This window comes from Thalassophryne amazonica, chromosome 22 (genome assembly GCF_902500255.1).
Source record: "Thalassophryne amazonica chromosome 22, fThaAma1.1, whole genome shotgun sequence".
Lineage (NCBI taxonomy): Eukaryota > Metazoa > Chordata > Actinopteri > Batrachoidiformes > Batrachoididae > Thalassophryne > Thalassophryne amazonica.
The window spans coordinates 20,669,643-20,692,554 of record NC_047124.1 but is presented as its reverse complement, the minus strand read 5'-3'; the positions used below and the strand labels follow the sequence as shown (position 1 = coordinate 20,692,554).

The following is a 22,912-nucleotide window of genomic DNA, read 5'->3' as shown; positions in this document are numbered from 1 at the left end:
AGGGATGTGCCCCCCCACAACACCCCTAGATTAAAGGTCCAGTTTTGAAGCCGTTTTTTACTACAACTACTAATATTGCTTAAAATAATAATAATTTCGACAAGTAAAATGTTTAGAGAGAATTTAAATGTTAGAAAAATGTTAGAATAGTTACATTTATAAAAAATGTAGGTTTGAAATTGCAAGTTTTACTGTTACAGTGCTGTCAACAGTTAAATATGAGGTCAAGAAAGAGGTCTTTATTTTACTTTTTATAAAACAAGTATTTATTTTCATTGAAGTCAAGAAAGGGTGACTATAAAGTGAGTTTTGGCAAAACAGGTATCATTGTCATGTTGACGTGGGTTGTTGTCGGCAGCTGGGGAAAGTAACTAAAAAAGTAACTAGTAATCTAACTTAGTTACTTTTACAATTGAGTAATCAGTAAAGTAACTAAGTTACTTTTTCAAGGAGTAATCAGTAATTGGATTACTTTTTCAAAGTAACTGTGGCAACACTGCTTATAATACCATAGTACCATAATGAATTGCAGCTTCCAATTTTCTATTTAGATTTTTGGTATAATTTCTTTGCATCATGTTGAATTGCATCATATCGCACCAAATCGCATCGTATCACATTGTGAGGAATTGAATCGGCATCAAATACATATCAAATCGAATCGGGAACGGGGTGACTCGAATCACATCGTATCGTCAGGATCGTCATGTATCACTACCTATATGTATCGTATCGCTGGTAGTGTATCAAGTTGCGTATTGAATCGTTGTCAGTGATAAGATTCACATGCCTACTTTGCGTCTGTCCGTCCCTCTGTCTGTGCTCAGCATAACTCCATTTCTGTTGCTGCCAGCGTCTTCAAATTCACAGGGAGCATTCTTGGGACACAGACCTTGGACAAGTTCAAAGATGGCTAACATTGGCCTATTTTAAGGGGTCAAAAGGTCATATTCTGTTTCCTATTTTATGCTGATACGCCAAGGGTATTTTAGCATTGCATTATATTTTTTACTTTATAGCCGCGACTATGGAATTTGTGTCATGACACAACAACGAAATAAGCAGATTATGACAGCTCGACTGTCCAATGCAAAAACAACAAAAAAAAAGGTCGGATGCATAAAGCTGAAAACAGTCCTTCAAAAAATACCTGTAAACCATTTTCTAATATGTAATCTGAATGATATTGTTCTGTTTTATTCATAAATCTCTACTAGTGATAAGCAGCTGCACTTTCGACAGACTCGCACATGCATTCATGTACTATGAATGTACTGCATTCGCTGGGGTTTCACAGTCATAAATATTCATGAATGCAAATGAGCGGGAAAATCTCGCATCTCCAGTCACTGTCAGTTTATTCAGAGGTGTGAGTAGCCCGTCGTCAGCATGCATTATTAATAGGCCTGGTTAAATACCACATGGTGACCCTCCTCACCCCCATTGAGTTGATACTTCAGCTGCTCAGCATTCATCACTGTGAAGCTGCAAAAAGTCTTGGAATCGCATCCTCTTCCCTGATGTGTCTTCTGGGGAAAAAAATTAGCCCGTGATTAATGTTTTTAAAAGAAACCATCTGCTAGATCAAAGTTGTCAGGTTTGATGAGTCCACTTGCATACCTTTTCATCCATTCATGTAGATTTGAGACATCAATCTGACTTTATGGTGCACCATGTATTAAAGAGCAATAAACTGAATACAAGACATGATTTTTGCCTTGAAACTCCTCCGGCGGTTTTCTTATTGGTGTTTTTTCATCTCCCTCTTTCTTTTCTCTTAATTTCTTCACACAGTTTGGAAGGACGGAGGTGATCGACAACACACTAAACCCAGACTTTGTGCGGAAATTTATTTTGGACTACTTCTTTGAAGAGAGACAGAACCTCCGGTTTGACTTGTAAGTAAACTCCAGTCTGTGGGCCTGCCTGTCACTCTGACACTAATTGCTCTGCCAACAAATATGGTAGCCTGTAATCTTTATGACAGTGCCAGAAACATCTCATTTTCCCCTAAATCCTTCATTTTTGACAAATAATTTCGTGCTTAGTATCTTAAATTGATGATAAAAATTGTTTCTTTTTTTTTGCACTGACTAGAAGTGTTTTTTAAAGCTTGTGGTCTATGATTTAAGTCAAAAATTGGATTTTTGCCTTCATCACTGTTATTTTAATTCTTAGTATTCAAATAAAAGATTCACAATCTTACACTGCCAATATGATCAAAATTTACCTTGTCTGGAAACGGTTTAGAATTTTGACCCACCTGGGTTTAAATACAGCAATGAGGCATGACATAACATTGAATATCACCAAAATAAATACAGTAAAATGATCTGTAATCTTTTAGATTATACCACAGACATTAAGATATTTTCTAATAACTACATTTCACCATTTAGACAAGTTAGTCACTTTTCTGAAAAATTCACAAGGGATTACACCTTTAATATCTTCTTGCTCGCACCATTAAAGTCAGACATGTAACACCAAAATAAACAGCTGTTAAAATCCTTCAGAATTTGATTGCTTTGCAATGACAACTGCTGGTTTTGTAATAGCTTTCTGTCCTTTACTGTTGTACATTTTAACACTGCTCAGTAATGATAGCTGATTTACAGAAGGGATTCCCATTCTTCTTTAATTGACTGAATTTCCATAACTTTAGAGTGGATCAGGAAATTGCATAATTTAATACTACTTGATTGCCATTCATTCACACCACACGAATAATTATATTGCTTTGAAAAGCAATTACAGGAATAATTTGTTGTCAAGCAGAACTGAAAGTAGTCATAAAAGAGAGAATCGTAATACAATACAGAAAATAACCACAATCTTGCATTTTCATCAGATGTGTAAATTCAGTATTTGAACATTAGTTTGAAGATTTAAGAGATTTTTTTTCCTTTAAAGTCAATATAGCCTTTTCTTTTAGTCAGATATGTAGCTTTAGTTTTTGTCATATTATACTGCATTATCTTGCAACATTATTTAAAGGGGAAACATTATGCAAAATAATTTTTTTGTCTTAATTTACCTTTTTCAGTAAAATATGGTTGTGGTTAAAAATCCTCAATGTCCTGCACTTTTGTTTGTGTGCATGGAGAAACTACACTACTATAAGCACATTTTACACCTGAAACAACTCAGTTAGACTCCCGTGACTTATGTAGCAGAGGTTCATATTTGAACTCCAGGTTGCTCAGTTTGACATGCCCACAAAGTCTGTGAGAGAAATGGATTCAAGAGCTAATACACTGGTCCTGCCCTGTGCCCAAATGCCTATTTTGGAGAGTGGGCATGGCCAGCAGCAGTGCATTTCCAATTAAAGCATTTCTTTGAGACCAAAAAATGGTTCTTTGTAAAGGCTCCAACCTTCAATATCTGTTTTTAAAGCCACGTTGGGTAGGATTTAGGGGTGTTTATTAGCAGAAATGGAATATAGCATTCATAATCATCAGTTTATTAGTGTAATAGTGTAATTACCTTCAGCAGTGTGTTAGTACGCTTTCATAAACAACCTCAGAAGGGATCCCCTTATGTAGGTCACCATGTTGCTGGAAGACTCAGGGGGAAAAGGCATCAGTGGTTTCTCCTCCCCTATGTATGAAAATGTAAAGGGGAAGCAAAATCATGACCAGTGGTGGCAATTGCAATTAATTAATGCAGTTAGCATCCTCACCACTAGATGACACTAAATCCTACACACAGTAGCTTTATCATGTTTGGCGACTGATAATTGCTGAAAGGTGCCAATGGTTTCTTTACTTAATTCTTATCAGTTTTCTACTTATACTCTAATTTGAATATTTTTTAAGAATTAGTGCTATATTTTGTTGACATCTTTATTGACCTTTACGGACTATTTCATGCTGTCACTCCTGGGATGATACATTTCTCATCTGCTTCAGAAAGACATACGGGCATACATATCGTGAAAGCAAGCACTCTGGCCGTGAATTTTACGCCTTTGTATCAGTCAAGGTTCATGGTGTGTTTTATATCCATTCTGTACCAGTCTGCTATATTAATGAGTCCCAATTTGTGATATGTCATGATGCCATCTGGAAGACACAGTTGATCTTCATTAAAATCTAAATTTATTGAGTCATAACATGCCTGTTAGGGGATTCTCTTTCTCACTTTGCTCTCCAATTGCATTCCTTATTGAATTAGGAGTGGATTTAAATGGCTTTATTTTATTAGCAGGAGACTAATTATGTTCTAATCTACGAATAAGGAAGTCACACTGACAGTCCAACTGGGATCTCAACTTTATCTGTGAAAACACGTTGGTGTGTGTGTTTGTCAGGATGGATACAGGAGTGTGTTTTGTAAGCTTGTCACCAGAATTAGTAAAACATAAATAAATAAATTTCTTAAAATTTGGTATAGGAGTGAGGGGAGTTGAAGCTTTTAAAGCCTATGATGCATTTCTGTGTCATTTGATTGCATCTTAAAGGAAGTTTGAATGAGACAAATATGACTGTAATTGTTTTAGTTGGGCTAATTCATTCATTTATTAATACTGATATATTACAGGGATGTCTTTGTTAGTTGAGCAAATAATATCAATTTTACAGCAAAATTGTGCAAATGCTGGTATAAGCATCAAATCTGGCATGTTGATTCCCAAGATGGTACTGAACAAATCTGGTCAATTGGCCAGATGGTGGTCATTTGCCAAGATGACCTCCAAAATGACCTACTGAAAAATTACTTTTTGCATTGCAGTGCTCCTATCATGATGGATCTGTCTTACAGCATTAGTGAAAGCCAAGATGGCAGTAGCCACCAAATTAACCATAAAATATTTTTCCCCCTCATAAAAATGCCATTACTTATTTTTGATTTGTGTAATCTTTATATCAAATTGTTGAAATTGAAAAACCAGTCTGCATTGTGACATTTTTTATATTGCAGTTTAATGCCAAAATAATTCAATAAAATAAAATTTGCTACTTAATTTTGATTGAGCAGTGTGAGTGTGTTGATGCATGTTGACCTCCAAACCGTGAATCTGCTGCAAGTTGTGAATTATCCGCAAACCGTTACTGAAAATTTATGAAAACTGCGAATGTCCGCAAACCGTTAAGAATTTTTCTACAAACTGTGAATAAAATATCCTACAAAACGTGAACGCAGGTCTCGCAAAATCTAAGTCCCAAAACATGAATATCATTCAGTTACAAACCCTATCTCCACAAAAATATTTTATTTTTTGGGGGGTGGCGGGGTTGTTACTACACCCAGTGAGGTGGGCCCTGGGGAGGCGAGCCCTGATCAGACTCACACTTTTTGTGTCAAGCGCCTGGCCCTGCTGGGCGTGACCCGCTCTGTGGACAGTGGCAGGTGGAGAGTTTGACTGGGGCCGTACACCTGTCAAACAGTAACGCGCGAGTCGAGGGGTGGCGCGAAGCCCCGTGATGCAATGAATGTGAGAGGCGTGCGGTCATAATCCCACAGATGGTAGCTTCGCCCCATTGGCTCCTCAGCCAAGCACATACGGTACACCAAATCGTGTTACGTTTTGCGAGATGTGCGTTCACGTTTCGGAAGATATTTTTTCAGTATTCACGTTTTACAATTCATGGTTTGCGGAAAATTCACAATTTGCAGCTGATTCACGTTTAGGGGTTAATATGCAGATCGTAACTTTGACGTAGTGTTTTTCCTTCCAACGTTGCAAAGGTTGTGGTGGAACCTCTGCAAAAAATTACCACGGGCTTTTCGCGCCATCTCTTACATGCACACAGTCATCCTGTCTTCATCGTGCAGCATTTGTTTTTGCCAATTAGACGTTGCTGAGTGGAGGATTCCTTCAGTACTGCAAAGTTAAATACAGCGAGTCTCTGGTGAGACTGTTCGTAACAAGCTGCTTTGCCCCATTACGGATTCACCCTGTTAGTAACACTTGTTGTGTTCCCAGCTGAGCTCCTGTCACCATCTATAGATTTTTGCAGCGCTGACTGTCTCTTTCTCTCTTCCTCTCTTTTTTTCTACAGGTATGACGTTGACTCCAAGAGCACCAACCTGTCAAAACATGTGAGCGCCAAAACTTGATTAAATTACGAGCACGTTTACATATCCATCCACACAGCACTCTTGTTGACATTTATTTCTGTTGCGTCACATTTTCCTCTATTTTCTTGTATGTACGTGTGCGAGAATCAGCGGGTGAGCATGATTGCCATCTCTGTCATTATCTCCCATTAGTCTCATTTGAGGAACATAACAGTAATCTGGTCATTACAATAACTGTGTGCACCATGTACTGTAATAGCATTTTCCCTCAACGGCCTGCAGTTCATTGAGCTTATCAAATAAACACTGGTTTCCTCTGTCCACCTTTCCACGGATCGCTGTGATTATCTGAGTAGTAATTAGCAACAACAACCGGATAAACTTGATCTGCACAGGCAAAGAATAATAGCTGTGTCCTAACTACTGTAGTTCAAATGAGCAGAAAGGCTTCGTGCACCACAAAGGGTTTCCATGGTAATGGACATTTGGCTTTGTAGCTTGTTGTTGTTAAACTTCAGCGGTGTGAATATGGACACGACCTCTCATATATGTGTTTGTAAGGGACATGTGTCAAGTAGTTGACCAGTTTCAAGTAAACTGGTTTAGGATTCAGATTTTGCACAAATTCCTGTGTTCATACATCATCATTTGATTTGCTAAAAGTCAACTCTGGAAACGTGGCCCAAATTGTAAGTGGTTAGTGTGGAGACGGGAGCGCACTTCCATGCAGTGCCTGAAAATGATCACTTTTATAGTTCGTTTTATTAGATTAGATTGGATAGAACTTTGTTGATCCCTTGGGAAGACTCCTTCAGGGAAACTGAGGTTCCAGCAGCATTGTATAGCAGCACACAGGGTAAGAAGCACACAGAGTATCAAAAGTGGGGGAAAAAAGTTTAAAAATTAATTTAAACAGTTTACAAATATGAATACAAATACACCATATAAATACCAGACATACCGATCAAAACTGGTTTACTGGCTACTGCTGTTCCTCTCCTTCCCGTCCTCTGTCTTCCTGTTACTCCTCCTGCCCCCAAGTGAGGTGTTGTACAGTCTGATGGCTTGAAGGACAAAGGAGTTTTTCAGTCTGTTTGTCCTGCACTTGGGAAGGAGCAGTTTGTGGCTGTAGAGGCTCCTCTGTGAATATTGAGCCACGCAGCATGTTTTTTTTTTTTTTTTTGGTACGAGAGGAGATAGTCAACAGTCGTGGGAGAATAGTGGCTCTGAGAGGCTCTTAGAGGCAGAATGTTTGGCTAACGAGGCTCATCTCTGAGCGTGGTGCTAATTTCAAGAAGTTCAAAATTTAGCAACAACAGCGTGGGTCAGTTTGTGTACAAGTTATTATGAGGACAAACAAGGATTTTAGAGGTGTGTGTGGTGAGGACGAGGCTGCTAAAAGCCCATCATCCGAGCACCAGGCAGCTATGAGGACTGGAGAGGCTATTTTTGAGACGCTCAGCCCTCTTGCACACAGTTCCACCTGCTTTGTGTGCCAGACGCTGTTTATAAAATAATTATTTTGTAGCGGATTAATCATTTTTTGTCAGAGCTTGGATGTTGAAAACGCCTAGAATCACTTCTGGAATCACAGAGAACCATTTCATCTGGCCCCTTTTGGTCCCTCTCTCTCCTGCTCCATGAAGTGGAGAATGTATTTTGGAACAGCTTAAAAGGTAACTATTTTTTATTGTAATAGCTTGGTAAAACAGTTGCATGTTCATTTCTTCTTTATAAGCTGCTGTAAAAGTATGTTTATGATAGATTTAATATCTTGTTAATGGATCAGATGAGGCATGCTCTGTGCACACTGATGCAAGGACTTGCGCTCAAGAAGAGCATTTATGCAAAACGCCAGGTCGCAAAAGAGTGATTTTGCAATCAATAACGGATGAACACAAAGTTAAAAGTTGGATCATGGTGTCAAATGTGTGTTTAAAGCCACAGAAGAAATAAAGCCAGCGAGACGGAGCGCAGAGGCGACTGTCCAGGAATGCAGAACGCTTGAGCGCAAAACAGCAATTTTGCAGACATTAACGGACGAACACAAAGTTAAAAGTTGGATCACGGTGTGAAAATGCCACGGAAGAAATAAAGCCAGCGAGAGGAAGTGCTGAGGCGACTGTCTAGGAACCCATGGTTCGGATCTAGCTGGTCTGGTGCGTTTAATGACTCTGGAACACAGGTGAGCAGCAGCCTGGTGCACGGTGCACACCCTCCAGACTGTACTGGAGAATCTATTTTTGGACTGCTTTTAAAATATATGCCAACATCTTGAATGGATACTGTGAATTGAAAACCCACACTTTAAAGGGACCAAGTGTGGGAGGGCTGGACCAAACCCATACCTAAACGTGCACCAACGTTGCATTGCATGGCACTACATGAATCATATGTGGCTTGTCATGGATCATATGCGGCGATACGAGCCATTCGAGGCTGGACGGGACTCAAATGACAGATCAGTCGTGCCTCATTAGGGGCTGATACCTGGCACATGTGAGGTACAGAGAGGCACATAGAGGCTTCTTCATAGCAGATACGTAATAGATTAAAATGTGGCTCATTCTTCAAGTAATCGCTGACACACCCACGTGTGGCTCATTATTCATGGCTTATTATTTGGTGGGGCCGAGGCTTTACTTGGCGTCAATGTGCACAATGTCTAATGACAGATTATAAATAGGAAAGGAAACCCTACATTGTCTCTGAGTTTTTCACAATGAAATTCCTGCATCACTAGTTGGCATGCTAACAGCTCCATAAGATGTCTTGTAAATCACTTCAGAGATATCATCTGCATACAAAATTTTTACATTTAGATGCGTTTATGTCGCTAACATTTACAAAATATGTGAGAAAAATGTCAGCAATATTAGATTTATTTCGAAATCCAGCTGTTTCGATGCGTACTCCTCCATCTTGGATTGTTTTGTTTTGAGTGAGCAACCAGCTGATGTCCTTCTGCCTTTTCATTCTGATTGTCACACCACTCAACATTCACATAAAATAGACTTCTTATCTATTTTGGCTCCGCCTAGTTGGAGGCAGTGTCTGGTCACGGCAAAAGGCCCGCTCTGATTGAACATGAATGACGACTTGTCACTTTGCCTCTGTTGCTTGTAGCTAATTTGACTGTAGGGTTACACCAGCACACCCATGTGCGGATAGGTGAGTGCAAGTCAAGTGGACAATTCCAACTGTGCTTGCGTTGCACCCTGCACTCCTGTGTGATTAAGTGGAATTAAGCGGGTCTTTATTACGCGCTTTATTACTTTGTGTCCTTAGTATTCATTTTTAGTTGTAGTTCTACATGCTTTCTGTAAACATTGTTTATCATTTCGTGGCTGTTGCTAGGAATCCAGAGATTAAATTATGAAGCACATGACCTAGCGCCCATGCATTTTATTTAAAGTAACAAATGCTTCATAAGCCCACACATATTAATATTAGGTGTTTTAGTAAACTGACTCAGGAATCTGTAATCATTCTTTGCTTTCCTCTTTCCACTTCATGCAGTTTGACAAAGCTTGACGTGCACTCCAGCTTTAGCTTCTTGGTCTTTTTGAGTGTTCATCACGTTCGGCGAGACTGGATCACAACCATTGTGTTAATTCATCTGTTGTTGAAGTCTGTTGGAATAGATACGTTCATGTGCCCTGTGGAGGTGGGTAAGGTTAGACCTTATTCTTGTGAGGCACCTTGGGGCGACTTATGTTGTGATTTTGTACTGTATAAATAAATTGAAGTGATACCCTGCTGCTCATCACTTTCTTTTCCATTCCCCTACTCCGGCTGACGTCCATGCATTCCTTTCTCAAAATCAATAAACTCATATAAGGGGAGAGAGACAAAGCGCAGGTCTCGGGGAGCGTTGAGGTTGAAGAGCCCAACCATTACAGGGTGTTTCCGCTAAGAGATGTAGCTTATAGGCACACCTCAGAACCCAGTAAGCACAAGTGTGAAATATGGACGGAAAGGTGGAGATGAGTAGGTGATGGAGAGAATAAACAAGATATAGCCTTCACTAATCTTATTTCATCACTTCTTGCTGCTTGCTTTTCAAGTCAGAAATCATTAATGTCCTCAGTGACCTGACAGTTGTTGTTGTTCTTCTTCTTAATTTTGGTTGGAGAAACAACAGGTTTAGATATGTCTACACTACAAGCACGTGATTGTTTAATTTCAATCCCATTGTGGTGGTATGAAGAGCCAAAATTATAAATTGTCCAAATACTTATGGACCCAACTTTGTGTTTTCCTCTTGCCAATTCCACACATGCATGCATTGTGTTCACCTCTGTATTTATCCCTTGAATAGTAATGCACCAGACTCCAGTGCATCTCCATCATCTAGCTGGTTTGCAGTGATATATCCCACCAATGAATAGCAATGTGTTTCTGGAGATGCATCAAATAGATTTGCTTTCATTGTGTTAGGTATTTCGCACCCACTGCCAAGATACAGACCTTGGACTCTAACTGATAAAGTAAAATGATGACTGTGTGTCTTTGGTGCTGGGTCTCTCTGAAGAATCATTTGCTACCACTGGAATTAAATGAGTGGTTACTGTGGGATGCCCAAATAAATGGTATTTGGTCAAAGTGGCACCAAGTACCACCTGGATTTCACAGGTGGATTGTTTCTGCTTTGTAAGTACAGTACATTTCATGTAAATCTAGATGGATAATTTGACTGAATTTCAACTCCATTGTGGTGGTGTATAGTGATAAAATTACAAAAATTGTCACTGTCTCAGTACTCAACAAAAATATAAACGCAACACTTTTGGTTTTGCTCCCATTTTGTATGAGATGAACTCAAAGATCTAAAACTTTTTCCACATACACAATATCACCATTTCTCTCAAATATTGTTCACAAACCAGTCTAAATCTGTGATAGTGAGCACTTCTCCTTTGCTGAGATAATCCATCCCACCTCACAGGTGTGCCATACCAAGATGCTGATTAGACACCATGATTAGTGCACAGGTGTGCCTTAGATTGCCCACAATAAAAGGCCACTCAAAAAAGGTGCAGTTTTGTTTTATTGGGGGGGGATACCAGTCAGTATCTGGTGTGACCACCATTTGCCTCATGCAGTGCAACACATCTCCTTCGCATCATCCGTGTAGAGAACACCTCTCCAACATGCCAAACGCCAGCGAATGTGAGCATTTGCCCACTCAAGTCGGTTACGACGACGAACTGGAGTCAGGTCGAGACCCCGATGAGGACGACGAGCATGCAGATGAGCTTACCTGAGACGGTTTCTGACAGTTTGTGCAGAAATTCTTTGGTTATGCAAACCGATTGTTTCAGCAGCTGTCCGAGTGGCTGGTCTCAGATGATCTTGGAGGTGAACATGCTGGATGTGGAGGTCCTGGGCTGGTGTGGTTACACGTGGTCTGCGGTTGTGAGGCTGGTTGGATGTACTGCCAAATTCTCTGAAACGCCTTTGGAGACGGCTTATGGTAGAGAAATGAACATTCAATACACAAGCAACAGCTCTGGTTGACATTCCTGCTGTCAGCATGCCAATTGCATGCTCCCTCAAATCTTGCGACATCTGTGGCATTGTGCTGTGTGATAAAACTGCACCTTTCAGAGTGGCCTTTTATTGTGGGCAGTCTAAGGCACACCTGTGCACTAATCATGGTGTTTAATCAGCATCTTGGTATGGCATACCTGTGAGGTGGGATGGATTATCTCAGCAAAGGAGAAGTGCTCACTATCACAGATTTAGACTGGTTTGTGAACAATATTTGAGAGAAATGGTGATATTGTGTATGTGGAAAAAGTTTTAGATCTTTGAGTATATATATATATATATATATATATATATACTCAACAAAAATATAAACGCAACACTTTTGGTTTTGCGTAGTGTATATACAATGTTAAATATGGACTCTAGAAAAGGTATTTGTTGCTGAAGTGACATTTTGATAGTCAAAATAACAAAACAATTTCTAAATTGCCCAATTTGTGTTTCCTCAGTTTCTTTGTCATTGTGTCTCTACAGTGGAAAAGACCAAAACACAATGAATATACATGATTCCAGACAACTGATGCAATTAAAACTGGATTATCGCCAGTGTACTGTTTATACAGAGTAGACTCATTTGTAACTCTCACCACCATGTTGTATTATTGTATTACAAAGTTTGAATGAGATTCCACCGAGTCGTTGCAGACTCCATTTGAAAACAGAAAACTATCAAAATAATTTTTCACAGCAGTTATGAAGAAACAAACCATCATTTAATGTAAAAACATTTATTTCTCTATTCGATGCTTGCAGCCTGGTTATTGACAAGGTGTCCTGTAGTAAAATTTGTATAAATTTGATAAGTATAAATTGACAGAACCACAAGTTTTTTTTCATGATTTTTTTTTTTTTTCTTTTTTACATCACGATATAGGGATGGAAATCAGCTGTTTTGGACTTTGGTTCAGCTACGAGGGTACTTCAAAAAGTAGAGTCTGGCTGTTTTACAGTTTTAAGATTAACTTTATTATTGTAAAATATAGTAAATTAAGTTACTGTAAATATAACCAGCATACGTCAGGCTGCCTTCACTCAGATTGGCAGTTGCTGTGTCACATCACTCAGCATTTTGGCCCCGCCTAGCTGGCAGCATAGTGAAGATTTGTCTCTTGTCCCTGTAAAATGTCTAGTCTGTTTGAAAATGACTAGTAACGGGTCCCTTTGCCCCTGTTTCTTGTAGCTAATGTGACAAAGGGGTGATGGAGGTCCCAGCTATGCTTGACAGTATTGTAAACAATGCCTTTGGGGCACCCTCTGGTGGACACTACATAATGACACCATTTCCAACAGCAAACATGGTTTTCTGCATTGTTTATTTAGTAAAGTAAAAGTTTTCACATCGGCAGAAACAATTCCGACTGTGATTATGTTGATGAAAGGCTCATATCGGCCGATGGTGTCGGAAATTTGATATATCAGTCAGGCTTCATCAAAAAGTTCTTGGCCTCACCTAGAAAAAGTCACAGGAGAAAGAATGTTCTTGTATGATTTGTCAACATAGTGCCTGTTAACGTCAATGCACTTGGTCCACTGATGTTCCACCTTTGTTATCCCTTTGTGGAAGAAGGTCACATCTTGAGCCTTCGCATTCTCCTTTTGTTTCCTGCTGGGGGCGAGGACATTATGAAGTACCCTTGTACTGTGGTCCTTCTAATTTCTTATAATGCTAGACTCTACTACTTTGAATTGGAAACTTTTTTTAAGAACAGTACTTAGTGGCGTTACACCCACACAGTTATACATTTTTCAGATTAACTCTTGTGTTTTTTTTTTTTAAATACTTATTAGTTATTCTGAGCCCCTTTTATCATAGCTCTTTTGCTGGCAACATCCACAGTTGCTAGGATATTTGTGACTGAAAAACTACCACATCATGGAGAGAGTAAAAGTCATAAAATCATATTAAAATGTTTTCAGAAGTACTGGCCACTAGTTTGGACAAAACTAATGTATAACTTGCATATCATAGTAAGGATCCTATGGCTTTATGAGAGATAGAGGGAGGGAGAGGGTAGTATGATAGATATGAAGCTGGGTAAATGGCCATAGATTGAGACAGAAAAACAGATGGCGCAGCTAATCAATGGAGCAAACAGAATTCATTACTTGATTGCTGCTTGAAGCCATTAAACAGTATAATAGAGACATTGGCCAATAATGGCTCTGTCTGTAGTCTGCCCCCTGGTAGAAAAGGGATGTTGATGCCATCCTTCACTAATAGGGTTCCCAGAATAGAATTTGAAAGGGTTTGAAAAGCTCTTCAAAACCCAATTTTTGACAAATTAACAAACACTACTACTATTCATATTTTAAATGACAATTTTATCTTCCTATCACATATTACTTCTGCCACGCTTCGCCACCCATTGCACCCTGTGTCCACTTCACCACTCTACCACATTTTCCATTGCTTTGAACAGCTGACCCAAAGTATATAACTCGCCTACCTTTACCACCTCTACTCTTTGTAAGCTCAATATTCCACCATGCTCCCTCTTATTCACACATATGTATGCAATCTGACTTTCATTCCCATTCTCTCCAGAGTGTATCCCTACCTCTTTAAAACACAGAATAAAAAATGTAAGTCCCATATAGGCCTGTTGATGTGTCTGCTTATCTCCGGATTCCATAGAATGAAGTGGGTGAGCGTCTACAACTCTACCTGTATGGGGCATAAGTCCAATGCAGGTTATTTCTTCAGCCACAGCTGGTACCCATTTAGACAATACTATGGTAATGGAATTACATTGACAGCAAAAAAATTTGGCCATATGTTTGTTTACTATAAAACGTTTGCTTTGATTGTAATTCCCTTACAGCAGAATTACCCATTTATAGTTAGGTGGACTGGGACAGTGCAAGAAAATTAGCATTAAAACACTTTTTAATGGAGATCATAGGGACTAATCGTTGCTTGTTGCTGTGCAACGTGCCACATTCACCTAGACACATATTTTGCAATAAACTGTTTTTTTTTGTGTGTGTAGTTTTTTGCTTTTTTCCCGCTTTGATCGGCCTTCTGTCATTATCAAGTGTAAAATTTCATTATATAGTCTGAAACGATAATTTAATTTGGCAGGAAAGTGGCAAAGGAGCAGAAGGTGCAGATGTGAGTGTTTGTAAGAAATTACAGGATCAATTTGTACTTGCTGATATTATCTGCCACTGAAAACCGAGGTGTTTAAGGAGTTGTCTTGTTCTGTTATATAGTAATTAGCTTTCCTTATGACTGAGTAGTTTATTTTATCAGGTTTGTTTTTTGATTGCATTTTTCTCTTATTGCTCTGTTTTTCACTGCAGGATTTTCTGGGTCAGGCCTACTGTACTCTCGGAGAGGTGGTTGGATCTTTGGGCAGTCGCATGGAGAAACCTCTGGGGTGAGTAAACATACTCATAGCTGGAGGTACAATGATATTACTGTAATTGTCTGACAGATGGAGATTGATGGTCACTGCGGATAAAATAAAATAACCATCAAAACCTGCAGGGATGTTTTTCTTATAGAGCACAAGGCCAAGGCTTTTCCTGGGAAGTTGCCCTATTTAGATTCTACACATGCATGTTTTTCAGTTTACCCCAAGGATTGTTGACTGGAAGGACAAGGAACTTTGTCTCTGTCATTCTATTATGATTTATGCCATCTCTGGGAAAATTGGCACAGACGATGCTTGTACAATATCAAAACAGGTTTTATTACACACACTGGTCCACATGAACCATGGGAACAGCAATTCAGGTGGTTGAAAGATATGAGAGGATGTCCTTTGTTATAGTGTGCATCACCACAGATGGAAGGAAATACGATGACGTGTGAAATTTACGTGGCATCAGTTTGAAGTTGCTAGTTGCATACTGGTTAGTTGTTAGGTTATAAATTTACAGGACCCTAGCTTGGCAAAATGGATTTGAGGTATATTCAGCTCCACTTTCCTATTTATACAGAATGGAGCGGAAGTGTAGCTACTGGATATTGGTTCAGTCCCAAAATTGGACCACCACCTGTAATCAGTTCCATACATTATGTTATTGTGATGTTTAAATAATGCGCCACATGAAATTTCACCTGCTTGAATTGAACGATAGTGCCAATGCCCAAAATAAGTAAAAGTGTCAGCAGCCTTGGGTGGCACGGTGGCTTAGTGGTTAGCACTGTTGGCTCACAGCAAGAAGATCGAAGGTTCGCTTCCCACCTGGTCTTTTCTGTGTGGAGTTTGCATGTTCCCTCTGTGTCCGAGTGGGTTCCCTTCGGGTGCTCCTGCTTCCATCCACTTCCAAGGACATGCAGGTTAAATGAACTGAAAACTTCAAAATCACCCGTAGGTGTGTTACTGAGTTTGTCTGTCTGTATGTGGCCCTGTGATAGACTGGCGTCCTGTCCAGTGTGTACCCTGCCTCTTACCCTATGACTACTAGAATAGGCTCCAGCCCTCCCGTGACCCTTGATTGGAGTAAGTAGGTATAGAAAATGAATGAATATAAGTGGCCTTGTATGAAATTGAGAACGTTGGGGTCTAAAATCATCATTGACATGGGAGAGCATGACAATTGTTTCAGCATTTACACTCTCAGTCAGTGCAGCAGTGTCTTGGAATAGTGGCTTGGAATGGTATTAGTACTCAAGTCCTCAGTGATGAAGAATAATTTGTAATTCGGAAGATCATTGGAGGAGGGTTCAGCCTCAGTGGCATCTTTTTTTTAAAGGCTTCAAGTCATTCTAGGCTACGTTCTGTTATTTGTAGTTGGAGAATACTTCAAGCTTGGTTTGTGACGGTTGTCTATAATTGGTCATTACGACTAGCCGTATACATAATCAGAAATAAACCTGAAACTGTTTTGTGATGACACACATTCTCATTTTTCTTGTGTGCTAAAAGCTCATACATTTGTCTCTATTATTGTTTGGAATAAAGGCCGGTATACGTCTGACTAAACTGCTCTTCAGATAAGGTGAACCAAGGACTCAACTCTTAGTCTCAGTGGATGCAAGTAAATGCCCTGAACTGTATGAGAAAGTGTTTTTATATTTGCTGTCAAGAATTGTACCTGCTACCATGTGATTGGAGTGACTCAAGCATAGAATCCTCCTTTTTCCCCCCTTGTTGTTTCCGAGGAAACCAAACTGAGGACCTGTGTACACACACAACATAGTACTCAGCTTGAATTACAGTAACACGAATGCGTTGAAGGGTGCACCTACAGGACAAACAATGAACCACAAAACGACAGTGTTGTAATGAAAACTGTATAGAATAGTTTGAGTATTTCACAATTGGCCATGCATGCATATAGGATTTGGGTTTGTTGTGCAATCCAAATGTCATTAATTTGATCCCCAACTCCTCTCAGAACCTTTGACCGATTTCCACCAATCTTGGTTTGGTGATGAAAGTCAACCCTTAAAGGGTTAGTTGTAGGAAAGGTGACGGTCATTGAGGTGGAATGTTAATTTTTTATAAGGACAGTTTCTGAATTGCCTAAAAATCTGTCATTGGGGCCAAGGTCCTATCTATCTCTGTTTTTTGTTGTACTCCTGTCTGATCCTTTATCTGGTTTCTACCAATCTGGATTTAGGTTGACACTGGAATTTGCCAACCAAATTTGGACTAAACATAGCACAATCAATCATTTGGGTCAAGATCATTGTGTCAGTGGTCAGATGCCCACCAGGCAATTAATTGTGTTGTCTACCAGGATCCAGTTTTCCTCTTCATAGAACTTGCCTTAAAAATTAGTCAGTAAAGAAAATGAATGGTTATATTTAACACTGAAGAAGTAACCACCCCATGGGTTACCACTTTAAAATTGAAATTTTAGGTTCTGTAAAGAGATGAATTTACCTTGACCTTGAGATTAATTTGAATAATATAATAATGCCAATTTATAGTAATTAGTAATGACCATTTCATGCACATGTGCACTTGAGTTTAGCGTCTGTGTCCAAACATTTCACTGGTAAAGTACTGTAATGTATGTTTTATATTGTAGTACTTTTATTTCAGCATTATTCTGCTGATGGGGACTGGTTTCCTTTCGTAAGTCTGAGTTCAGATCGCAGATGTACTTGAATTGCTGTGTCGTCAATTGAAAAGGCCAATCACAACCAGGCCCAAATTTGAATATGCTAGAAAGGAGGTGGGCGGGGCTTGAGAGATGGTTAATTCATGTTCCTTCAATGAAGGAACAGGAGCAGATGTTCATTCAGGCTGATTTTGGCAATTTGATGAATACTTTGTAGATATTTATTTTTATTTGCCTTTAAACTGCAGCCTGATAAATTGGGGCGTGTCTTCACAACTCTCAAATCGCAGATTTATCTCTCTTGTGACTGAAGCCCACTTGCCGTACTGTATTTTCAGTCATGTCTTTTCAATTCGGTTCGCTTGTTCATTGGAAACCATGGTGAGCCTTGTGATCTGGAAGAGGATTGGGGGTTCTGCCAAGTACTGTCAAAAACTTGGCAACCTGGGTGTGGGTATTTGCATTTTGTGTCTTTTTCCACTCTGTGTGTACCACAGTTTTTCGTCACTGTTTTCCATTTTCACTGTAATCACCGTGGTGCTTGTAGCTGCACGTTTCCCCCTTGGACACAGCAAGCGAGACGACACCTGTTCGTGCACATGTATGTATGTATGTGTGCAAAATTGTGCTCCGCCTCTGCCAGTAGTCCGGGGTGTACCTCGCTTCTCACTTGATATTATTTTGTATTTTTTGAGTTTTAAAATTAAATGTATGCAGTGTAATTAGTACTAGCTGTTATTTGTTAATCCATCCAATTAACTCAAATTAAGGGTCACAGGGAAAGGTGGTGGTGGGGGGGGGGTTGGAGCCTATCCCAGCAGTCATATGGTGTGAGGCAGGGTACACCCTGGGCAGGTCGCAAGTCTGTTGCAGGGACACAAATAAAAAAACAAACACATTTACACCCACAATTTAAAGTTTCAGGTTTACCTAACTTGCATGACTGTGGATGTGGGAGGAAGTTGAAGCACCCAGAGGGATCCCACATGGTACAGAATAAGCAAACTCCACACAGCAAGATCACAGGTGGGAATCGATCCCATGACCTTCCTGCTGTGAGGCAACAGTGCTAACCGCTAAGCCAGCAACTTTCTACTTTGGGAGAAATGCTTGTATTACGAAAACCTTCAAACCTTCACTCTGATATCTACCCATCTGTGTTGACTTCAATGGTTGAGTTTTGCCCCTTACTTCAGAGCAGAACAACAAGACTAAGTACTTCATCTTCTGATGGAACAACAACAAACTCTGTTTCTGCAGAGTGTCATGCATTCACATTTAGAGGCCACCTCACAATAAGCTGCAGAACATCTCAGCGCTCAGATGAGGTTACATTCCAAAGGACCCAACAGAATGACGTTCATCTTCAAAAGGCAGTGATGCAGTCCTGCTGTCAATGTACTGGACAATACTTGCTTTGAAATTTTGCCCTTGAAATTCGTGAACACCTGTAGTCATATGGGATTTGACTGCTCTCAACAACAGCCTGACACCACGTACTTCCAAAATAACTCCACGGTGCATTGTTATAGGCCCTCTACAAGTCCATTGCACAAGCTGAGCAACATCTAGTGCCACCTCATGGTTCCTTGCAAGGGTGTAGAGGTGGTCCATTGTTGCATTTCACTTGCAAAATTGCCATTCAATAGGTGGGGGCGACCGAGGTAGGAAATCTGTGAATGGGAATGTGCCGGACACATGCATCCCTTATAGACCTTGTCGTAAAAGTTAAAGTGATTGAGTCTGTGCAGAAGTAGGAACACAGTCAGTATTTATTAAAAGGAAAGAGACTGCCCCTTTTTGGAAGGGGTGTGTGTGTGTGTGTGTGTGTGTGTGTGTGTGTGTGTGTGTGTGTGTGAGTGAGTGAGTGAGTGACAGGAAGCTTCTAGCCACATGGAGTAGACTAATGGACTAATACAGTATCCTGCATTGTGAGCACCATTGAGTAGGATTGTGTTTACAAGTTTATTACCTGGATTTTTGGGTTTGTATGATGGCCCTATCCAATAGCTCAATCCAAGACATCTAGTCTGGGATTGATCATTTACTTTCAAGCAAAAGGAAGTTGGGAAGCGTCCACAAGCACAGACAAATAATTGTAGTGTGTTTAACATTGAACGCCCAACTGTACTCTATAACATGTAGATTAAAACCCTTTAAATTACATGATTTTTACCACAGTTATGTAAGTAAAGTTTATAATATATTTTAATCTCATAATTAATTGCACAAGGAGTTGCTGGGTTAAATCTAACAAATGTTACACAAAACATTGAGACAGTGGATGTTAAATGTAGTAAATCACTTGGTTTTGAATGTTTATGACTGTATGGGGAAAAAGTAGCAGCTTATAGTCCGGAAATTTCGGAGCGTGTGTGTGAAAAGCCCACATTGAGAGGTTGACATCACGCTGCTGTAAAGGGGTATCGGGTCACGTAGTATCGGAGATGTTTTATGATTACAAGTACGAGTAAATGAATGCGGGATCAGGTCGATATCCGATACTGGTATCGGGATCGGTGCATTCCTACCTCAAACCGTTTGCATTAAATTTGCATTTTATTGCTGATAATGTTTTCATTTAAAATATTGAGTTGGTAATGTGTATACACATTGTTTCCGCCTTTAGGCGCTCATTCTGTCATTTTGGAGCTTCCTTTTAATGTTCATCACTCTATGTTTTCTTTCTAGTCAGCAATGGAACAGTGAGTGGTGGCACGAAATGCAAATGGTGGTTAAAAGTTGTGAATACAAGTCTGATTGTAGACAGTTGCATTGAGAGGACAATGGAGTCATCATGACATGGGTTTGGTGCCAGTTTTGCTTTTGTGAAAAAGAATGACGATGCCACATCACGGCCAGGACTGGATTCTCTTAGTGTACGATATGCTGGACTCTAAATGATAATTGTTGTTTGATTCAGGTCTTCTTCTCTCATTTGGTTATATAATGTCAATGACATACTGTGTGTGTGTGTGTGTGTGTGTGTGTGTGTGTGTGTGTGTGTGTGTGTGTGTGTGTGTGTGTGTGTGTGTGTGTGTGTGTGTGTGTGTGTGTGTGTGTGTGTGTGTGTGTGTGTGTGCATGAGTCCCCCCCACCCCATGTTGTGCATGTGTTTCTTGCACTGCAGCTCAGAAATGTCCCAGACTTAATTACTTGTCTATCGCCAGACGCTGATTGCAAATCCTGGCATCCTGATTAGCGGATTCACAGTGTTTCCTCTGTCACATGTGCAGGAAAAGAGCCTGAGATATTCCTGAAGTACTTTTTTTTTTTTTTTTTTTTTGAGGATTTATTTCATTCATTTAAAAGACAAAAGAGAAAAGCAAAAGCAAAATTAACAAAACATTACAAACCATTGAATGAAAAGGAGCAGTTTGGAAGAACAAGTCTTATACAAGTATATTCAATCAATCAATCAATCAATTTTTTTTATATAGCGCCAAATCACAACAAACAGTTGCCCCAAGGCGCTTTATATTGTAAGGCAAGGCCATACAATAATTATGTAAAACCCCAACGGTCAAAACGACCCCCTGTGAGCAAGCACTTGGCTACAGTGGGAAGGAAAAACTCCCTTTTAACAGGAAGAAACCTCCAGCAGAACCAGGCTCAGGGAGGGGCAGTCTTCTGCTGGGACTGGTTGGGGCTGAGGGAGAGAACCAGGAAAAAGACATGCTGTGGAGGGGAGCAGAGATCGATCACTAATGATTAAATGCAGAGTGGTGCATACAGAGCAAAAAGAGAAAGAAACAGTGCATCATGGGAACCCACCAGCAGTCTACGTCTATAGCAGCATAACTAAGGGATGGTTCAGGGTCACCTGATCCAGCCCTAACTATAAGCTTTAGCAAAAAGGAAAGTTTTAAGCCTAATCTTAAAAGTAGAGAGGGTGTCTGTCTCCCTGATCTGAATTGGGAGCTGGTTCCACAGGAGAGGAGCCTGAAAGCTGAAGGCTCTGCCTCCCATTCTACTCTTACAAACCCTAGGAACTACAAGTAAGCCTGCAGTCTGAGAGCGAAGCGCTCTATTGGGGTGATATGGTACTACGAGGTCCCTAAGATAAGATGGGACCTGATTATTCAAAACCTTATAAGTAAGAAGAAGAATTTTAAATTCTATTCTAGAATTAACAGGAAGCCAATGAAGAGAGGCCAATATGGGTGAGATATGCTCTCTCCTTCTAGTCCCCGTCAGTACTCTAGCTGCAGCATTTTGAATTAACTGAAGGCTTTTTAGGGAACTTTTAGGACAACCTGATAATAATGAATTACAATAGTCCAGCCTAGAGGAAATAAATGCATGAATTAGTTTTTCAGCATCACTCTGAGACAAGACCTTTCTAATTTTAGAGATATTGCGTAAATGCAAAAAAGCAGTCCTACATATTTGTTTAATATGCGCTTTGAATGACATATCCTGATCAAAAATGACTCCAAGATTTCTCACAGTATTACTAGAGGTCAGGGTAATGCCATCCAGAGTAAGGATCTGGTTAGACACCATGTTTCTAAGATTTGTGGGGCCAAGTACAATAACTTCAGTTTTATCTGAGTTTAAAAGCAGGAAATTAGAGGTCATCCATGTCTTTATGTCTGTAAGACAATCCTGCAGTTTAGCTAATTGGTGTGTGTCCTCTGGCTTCATGGATAGATAAAGCTGGGTATCATCTGCGTAACAATGAAAATTTAAGCAATACCGTCTAATAATACTGCCTAAGGGAAGCATATATAAAGTGAATAAAATTGGTCCTAGCACAGAACCTTGTGGAACTCCATAATTAACTTTAGTCTGTGAAGAAGATTCCCCATTTACATGAACAAATTGTAATCTATTAGACAAATATGATTCAAACCACCGCAGCGCAGTGCCTTTAATACCTATGGCATGCTCTAATCTCTGTAATAAAATTTTATGGTCAACAGTATCAAAAGCAGCACTGAGGTCTAACAGAACAAGCACAGAGATGAGTCCACTGTCCGAGGCCATAAGAAGATCATTTGTAACCTTCACTAATGCTGTTTCTGTACTATGATGAATTCTAAAACCTGACTGAAACTCTTCAAATAGACCATTCCTCTGCAGATGATCAGTTAGCTGTTTTACAACTACCCTTTCAAGAATTTTTGAGAGAAAAGGAAGGTTGGAGATTGGCCTATAATTAGCTAAGATAGCTGGGTCAAGTGATGGCTTTTTAAGTAATGGTTTAATTACTGCCACCTTAAAAGCCTGTGGTACATAGCCAACTAACAAAGATAGATTGATCATATTTAAGATCGAAGCATTAAATAATGGTAGGGCTTCCTTGAGCAGC

The 22,912-nt window shown here is 39.8% G+C and overlaps 1 protein-coding gene across 2 annotated transcripts in view; it reads left to right on the top strand.

Moving 5' to 3' along the window:
* Positions 1–22,912, top strand: part of LOC117503858 (copine-8) — a 141,759-nt gene that overhangs the window by 53,781 nt on the left and 65,066 nt on the right. For both annotated transcript variants that reach the window (XR_004558686.1, XM_034163134.1), the window contains exons 4-6: positions 1,795–1,898; positions 6,006–6,045; positions 14,881–14,957. Coding sequence is in view for 1 of the 2 variants with exons in the window: in XM_034163134.1 (XP_034019025.1) it covers positions 1,795–1,898; positions 6,006–6,045; positions 14,881–14,957 (221 nt within the window). In the remaining variant the exon portion in view is untranslated. The remainder of the gene's footprint in view (positions 1–1,794; positions 1,899–6,005; positions 6,046–14,880; positions 14,958–22,912) is intronic.